This window comes from Micromesistius poutassou, assembly GCF_964030765.1.
Source record: "Micromesistius poutassou genome assembly, contig: SCAFFOLD_5250, whole genome shotgun sequence".
Taxonomy (NCBI): Eukaryota; Metazoa; Chordata; class Actinopteri; order Gadiformes; family Gadidae; genus Micromesistius; species Micromesistius poutassou.
The window spans coordinates 1-7,500 of record NW_028177692.1 but is presented as its reverse complement, the minus strand read 5'-3'; the positions used below and the strand labels follow the sequence as shown (position 1 = coordinate 7,500).

Here is a 7,500-nt window from a genome sequence, read left to right as displayed (position 1 = left end):
GTGCATGTACAAATAAAAGCGAGGTCTCACCGGGCAGGAATGCGTGGGGGGGGGGGGAGGCACCACAACAAGATGCCAGCGCAGGCCGTGAAGTGTAGCCCCCGACACGGCAGACCACAGGTCCATTTCCTCTGCATTGTCTGTAAACAATGTGTCCCTCGTCCCTCGCACACCGCTTCTTAAAGAATGCCTTGCAGCCCCTGAGATACGTTCTTTAAAAAGATCAACGTTTGGACGGGTCTTTACTGACCACCTGCTAGAATGTAACCGCTGTATGTGTATCCATTCGCAACAAAAAAAAACATCTTGCAGGCCCACGAATCGCAGCCCACGTCTGTGTTTGATGTGTTTTTTTTCCGAAAGCATCTAGTCGTTTTGGTTTGGGAAAAATGCAAAAAAAAAAAAACAGGAAGGAAGAAATAAAAGGGAGAAAATCAAACGAAAAGTAGATTACATTCTGTCAGCTGCCCATTTAGCGTGAGCGATGAGCAGCATTCTGATACTCTACTAAAAACGCCCCTATGACAACCGTCATACGTTTCAATTAACTCTGGGCATGGTACCGCTCCTTTCTGAGTGGGCTGTGCAGCGTCCCGGCTCTGCTTTAATCCAGTTTTCGCGACCCGTCGAGGGAAATGACACTGGAAACGACCGTCTCTCATCGTTTCATATTCTCGTGACATTTAAAATGGTAGTCACAGAGAAAATTCACAAATGGCATGGTGTAGCTAATTTCTTAAGCAATTTTATAGCATTTAACCAAAAAAAAAAGAAATACGTACCTTACGGTGAAATGTTATCAATATATGAAAAACTGAGAAATACGTTGTATTTTATACATCGTATATGCAAATTAAATTCAGTCTTCATTGCTTTTTCGACCTACGCTCCATCTCTGCAAAGTCAGCAAAGAAGAAGAAAAAGAGACAAGAAAGGCTTCCCCTTTCTTTTGAGGCTCCGCCGTTTACTGGCAGCCAGTTCCTCCTGATTCACATGGATCTATGTGCTGCAAGTAGAACGATAGGATGTGTTCAGATGGATAGCACTACAGTTGTACATCCCATAGGGTCGGCAACCACAGCATGTTCACCAGTCAACAGGTGCTTCTTTATTACTAAATAACCTTTTGATATAGAGGACTGTTGCCCCTTTGGGCCAACACAAGAATATGTTTAAAGACCTTGTTTTACGGTACCTGAAGTTGTGTGGGCTTGGTACACCTGGGACCTGTTCTAGAGAGCTGGATTTTCAAGTTCTACGATAAGTCACAGATATCTTGAATGTTTGGATATAAAGATTAATTGCACAGAGGAAGGCTAGTTGGGATTGCCTGACTCTCTAATAAGCCTGGCTCACAGCAGGTTATGTTTGAGTTATCCCCACCCACGTCGGCACCGATGACTTCTTCCATTGCTTTAGTCAAGGGAAACATTGTCAGACATGGACAACTTCATCATAGTAGATATTTTATATTTTCTACATATAAATATTAAACTATATATTATACAACATTAAGAATATGTTTCTGCATGTATTCTATATTATTGGTCTGGCATGCCTTAACAAACTTGAACCTCAAACTACACAATTTCCACTAGCGGCATTCACATTGTTCTACACATTACCTGCTATGAATTTATTAAATTTGTGTACACTTAGATGATCACATGGAAACAACACTTATTACGAGTAGCAAAACAACTGCATTAACTCAATAGGCAATGTCTCCTTTCTCCTCTTCAATGTTGTTGTTTGACAACGATGCAGCAATATAATACTGTAGTGTAGTCCTTGTGCATCACAGAAAGCCCTCACGGCAACCTCTTGCTACACTCAACATGTTGTGCATCCGCTTCTCCTTGCAATCACTGTTGCAATCCATGATAAATGATTGTGGATTAAATTCTTATGCCATGCACACAGCACAGGCATACATTTCGGCTTCCCTAACCCGCTTTCTAACACAGGTCCGACATCAGTGACCCACATGGCTGAAGACGCTCCCCACAGGTGGAGCCCTGGTGACCTCGGCTGACTCTGCGTCACACCGGGATGAGTAGCGTTGCAGAAATGCCCTACTTTAGCACTGCAATACCCACAGCTCTTGCCGTCTTCCGAGTTCCTCAATAATAGTCAGAGGCAACATACTTGTGCAACAAGGGTTTGCATGTCCCGGGACAGCCTGTTTGAGAACGTTTGTTTGTGTGTGTGCGAACGGGTGTGCTGTTTGTGTACGCACGTGTGGTGTGTGTGTGTGTGTGTGTGTGTGTGTGTGTGTGTGTGTGTGTGTGTGTGTGTGTGTGTGTGTGTGTGTGTGTGTGTGTGTGTGTGTGTGTGTGTGTGTGTGTGTGTGTGTGTGAGTGAGTGACATGGAGCTGACCTGGATGCCTGACGTGGTGAAGTACGGGATCTCAAACTTGACGCTGATCGGTGGCTTGCCCTCTTTGTCCTCGGCCTCCACACTGGGCAGGCCGAAGTGGGCGCGCATCAGATACTCCTTCCCGCCCTGACGGGAGAGAGAGGAGACACACACAGCACCCGGTTAGAGTCCTGCAGCACACTGCCGACTGGGCACTCTTTAAGGGGGCTGCCCAGGTCCTGAACAATAATCGATTCTTCAATGCATCGCGATTCTCCCTAGAACTATTCCGTCTCGATGCAGATATGTTAATAATCAGAATTTTAATTATTATTAATATTATTTTAATTATCATTTTAATTAATAATAATTAAATACATGTGTTTGCCTGCTGCAAATTTCTGTTCGCCTGCTGCAGAGCGCTACAGAAAACTTTTTAGGTTTTCTGCGCGGAGAACCGACTTTATCTAATATATAATATTAGATAAGGTAATTCATCTGTTGATTGTCTTTAATGATCATCACAAAAGTAGGAAGGGACTAGCAAACTCTGAGTAGCAAACTCAGATGTATACATATTTTTCTGAAACTCACGCATGGAAATGTGCATAAAAAAAATTAGTTGCATCGAGATGCATCGATAATCGTTTTAGAATCGAATCGTGACACACAGGACGGGGCGCTGGGGAGCACTGCGGGGCTAGGACACTCACGGGGAAGGACTTGATGGACCAGACTATCTCGCTGTTCTCTGGCACCCACTTGACGCTACCCACTGTGGTCTTGAATTTCGGCGAGTCGGCGTCCGTTGGCACAGGAATGTGGATCTCCACGTTGTTGGCTGTCGACCGCCTCTTGAATTGGCTCTTGGCCTGAGACGACACAAAAACACAGAGCAGAACACAAGGCCAGACAAAAGGGAGATCGGCCCGTCAGGTTGAACTTGATCTGTGGCTCGAAGATCTAACGTTTTCCTTTGTTGTTTATTAATTGAGGCATTCAATGGAATTTCATTCAGCTTGTGGTGCAGCTCATGCAACAAATAGGCCAGACACATCAGAAGCGCATGGTTGGCCTCAGTTGACCTGACTTGATGCAGAGCTGCTGCTTCAGGCAGAAGGTTTTGAATACACTATATGGTCACGGTGCAGTGTATACCTTCTGCATGTCAAAATTGCATGTTAAGTCCTTTGGAAATAGACGCAACCAACCTTGATCATGTACTCGATTCGACTGTGCGAGTGCTTTTCAATGACGGACTCAATCCAGATGAGCGGCTTCACCTGCAACAGACATTCACCAACGTGAAGGTCCATTCAGCATACTGCCTTTTACAGCAAATAACATAGAACATCGTTGCCCCCTAGTGGACAATGTGTTGAAATACATTCCAAGAAACTCATGACACATCAGTTTTATATAAGGAGCTTTGAAAGGGCCTCTTTAATCACCAGGTGTGAGCTTGATGAAAGCCATTTCAAAATGTAACTGGCCAAGTGACTTGGTGACATCCCAAGTGGGAGTGTCCACCTATACGTATGATGGATAAATAAGCCTACCAGTTGCTTTTGTCCACCAGGTTGGCTGGTAGACTGATCTAATGCTCTGTGAATCTATCCTAAAAATCCTAAAAACAGAATCGAATCAATTTTATGGAAGCAGAGGATTAGTAGGCACTAGCATCATTGTAATGTGTGTTTAGACACACAGACCCACGGAACAAAGCCCTTCAACAAAAGCAGTACGAGTGGCCAGGACTTGGGTCCCAACAAGACCAGTGGGGGAGTGAGCACTGAGCACTAAGCACTAATCAGTCTGGACGGGACCCTGTGAAGGGGTAGGGTGTACCCCGTGACCCACTCACGTGAGTGTTGAGGCGGTAGGACATGAGCTCAAACTCTCCGTCGGGGGGGATGAAGGAGATGGTGCGGTCGTTCTCGAAGCGCGACAGACGCACACACTGGTGGAACTTCACGTCCTCCAGCTCCACGGATTTACTCTTCCCTCCTGCACAGCAGCAGAAGAAGAAATAGACAACCAATCAGAGAAACACAACCAGTGTATCTATGGCGTTTTGTTATTTGGTGAAATGTTCTTTGAGAGACGTTATTCTATGTACTGATGTACACAAATATTACAATGATTATACTGTGATCATATACTGTTTGAGCATCCATCAATCGTTTCTTTAACATGAAATTTAGATTGTATTGTGTTACATAACTAGTTATGTAGTGTTAGTTAATGTCACCACTGACTTATAACCTGCAATTATAGGATAACTTCTGTGTTTTCAACATGACCCCTATTTTCAAATCATTTTGAGTCCAAGGGACTAATGCTGTTCCGCAGATTACTGCTGCAGAGTTCTCGCTCAAACCTGGAGCCATTTTAAGAATTGTTGTCTGCATTAGTCCCTTAGAACGAAAATGTTAAGTTATCCTCTTAGCTAAATAGGTATGATTTTTAGATAAATATTATATTATACATTCTTTAACATGGGGTTATGAATTCATCAGTAAAGGGTAATATGTCAATGTAATGTTACATTCGTAACCTACATTTCATACTTTTACTGTTTGGATTGATATTGGAATTGTACATATAAAATGATAACCAACAAATTCTCACACAAATACACACGCAGATAGCAAGGACAAATCTGGTGCAGGGCTCAAGACTTTCTATATTCTACTAGTGGCATACCAACATATCTAAAGTAATAACTACTACTATTAACTATTCAGCTTTAATCTTTTTATTTAATTTGTACAACAACCCAGGAAGAATCACCTGGCCTTCACAATATATTTGTCTGCAAAAGCATCAGGTGAATCTGTGAACAAGGTAGAGTGAACTCACGTCCAGTGTTTTCAAACAGAACCTTGTCGTTGAGCCCCAGGCGCAGCTCTGGCATTCCAGAGAGGAAGACACGCATCTTGATGGAGCCCACGATCTCACTCCGCAATACATTACCATTGGCACTAACCTGAGGAACACAGAGACAGAGAGAGAAGTCAGAAAAAAGCCAGATATTCCAATTTAACTAACTGAGACGTAGGACGAGAGTGAGACTGAAAGTGAGCTGCGCAAGACAACACCCTAATGAATTCTGGGTAAAAAGAGTGTGTTTGCGGATGCACAAACGGAAGTCAAAGCTTTTCAAATGCGTGCCAGTATAAGAAAGCTTGGTGCTTACCAGGAGGTTGACCGACTCGATGACGTCCAGGAACACCTCATTCTTCCTGTACTTGATGCCCTCAGAGCGCCACGACACAGCGTTGGTGACGGTAGCAGGGGGCCTGGGGGCGCCGGTGTCCAGCTTGTGTCCCTCCTGGGTGATGTACCTGGCAGGTCACATGTACACAAATCAGCACCAGACCAGAGAAACGCACAAGACAGGCTCCCAGGGATAATGAGAGTCCTAGAGACCTGTGGAAATGCTGTGCATACCAGTGCCAGTCTGGGCATAGATATCTTATAGGTAAAGCAACTGAGACTTTTGCAATGTCTTAATCATGTTCTCGTCCCTGTATGCGTTATACTATTTGGATGTGGGGTGGTGCAAATGTTTCTACCAGCATAGCATCATCTGCAAGTAACACTTTCCTTCAGGGTGCTTTTTTTGTTTTTACAAAAATGAACTCTCAATAACTCACATATATTATATTATAATATAAGAGGTTGAGTAAATAAAGATGATATGTTTGAACAAGAGTTAGAAGAAGCTCATATTTCCTGCCTGTGACTGCCTCAGGACTAATACATTGTGTAAAGAATACTCACTCCTGTAGGATTTTGCTGTCTGTGGTTTGAGGATAGCCAAAGTCCATGAGCTCGTCCATGAGCTCGTAAATGATGACAAAGTTATCTCTGATGCTCTCCTCTTCCAGCTCCTTGAAGTACTCGGAAAACACCTTGAGGAATATTAAAACATGTATGTTAAAGCTCATCCAACAACTGCTGTGTTCCAATTTCACTGGGTTATTCTTTGCCTTATAAAAGCTGGTACTGGTACTTGATGAACATACCTGGATAATCTTGTACAGGAAGGAGAAAACCAGGGAGACGCTAGCATTCTTCTTCGACGTTGCAACCACTTGAGGAGTGTTAAGTAAAGTAACGAACGTGTGGTGAAGTTGCACAGCAGCAAACATAAATTCATTTTGACAGACACACTAGAAACGACCCTGCTGAAGGATACAGTACAGGTTGTTGTGTTTGATCCACATGAAGCGGACTCCGCCGTGGGAGAGGATGGGAGAGAGAGTCCCCTCCTCCTCCTTGTCCATCAGAAGAGTCATGAAGTGCTCGATCTCTGACATGTCCACATCTCCTCGGTAGTTGCGGCACACCAGCACCTAGTTTATCCCAATAATCAACCCATGCAGAGGTATGACAATATGACATGGCTCAATTGTCGGAAGAGCTGCTAGTAAGGGCGATTGTCTTATAACTTACTATGTTAAACTCATCTTGGAAAACATAAACAATGGGACAATATCATTGTAAAATCTGACTGGTCAGGCAAATAAGTGTATTTTATGCAAATCCTTGATCTAAACAACATCATTGGTGCGTCCACGTCATTTGATTAAACTGTCTTTCATTGCAACAGCTGTCAACAAGGAATGCATAAGCTAGCTTAACGGAAGCAAGGAGTTAGCATGATCAGAAGGCAGTTCGTAACAATACATTACCTTTCCTTTTAAATCCAACACGTACACCGCACTTGCAGACATCTTCAACACTTATACCGCCAAAGCGGCTTATCAGTAAGCGTTTTAAAATTCAACAAATGGTGCTTGTAGAACGTAACACTTTTTCTGACATAGTATTGTAATGAGAAAAGAGGCAAGAGACCCTTCCCTTTTTTTGCAACAAAGTACCTGAATGTGCCGTTGGCGCCCCCTATGGGACAGGAGGGGCTGTTTTATCATTTGTTTATATATATATATATATATATATATATATATATATACTGTGTATACACAATATATGTATATATATACACACATGTCTGTGTATGTATTAATATATATGCACCGGTATGCATACATGTATTTGATATTTGTGTGTGTGTGTGTGTGTGTGTGTGTGTGTGTGTGTGTGTGTGTGTGTGTTTGTGTTTGTGTGTGTGT

General features: G+C 43.1%; 1 protein-coding gene across 1 annotated transcript in view; it reads right to left on the bottom strand.

Annotated features, from left to right (window-relative positions):
* Window positions 1–7,426, bottom strand: part of LOC311375797 (AP-1 complex subunit mu-1-like) — an 11,557-nt gene extending 4,131 nt beyond the window's left edge. The window contains exons 1-10 of the mRNA XM_084490849.1: window positions 7,060–7,426; window positions 6,564–6,720; window positions 6,391–6,458; window positions 6,146–6,276; window positions 5,559–5,706; window positions 5,222–5,348; window positions 4,224–4,366; window positions 3,571–3,642; window positions 3,073–3,231; window positions 2,381–2,506 (exon numbers count right to left, since the gene is read on the bottom strand). Coding sequence (XP_084346975.1) covers window positions 2,381–2,506; window positions 3,073–3,231; window positions 3,571–3,642; window positions 4,224–4,366; window positions 5,222–5,348; window positions 5,559–5,706; window positions 6,146–6,276; window positions 6,391–6,458; window positions 6,564–6,720; window positions 7,060–7,101 — 1,173 coding nt within the window. The 5' untranslated portion in view covers window positions 7,102–7,426. The remainder of the gene's footprint in view (window positions 1–2,380; window positions 2,507–3,072; window positions 3,232–3,570; window positions 3,643–4,223; window positions 4,367–5,221; window positions 5,349–5,558; window positions 5,707–6,145; window positions 6,277–6,390; window positions 6,459–6,563; window positions 6,721–7,059) is intronic.
* Between the last annotated feature and the right edge of the window lie 74 nt (window positions 7,427–7,500).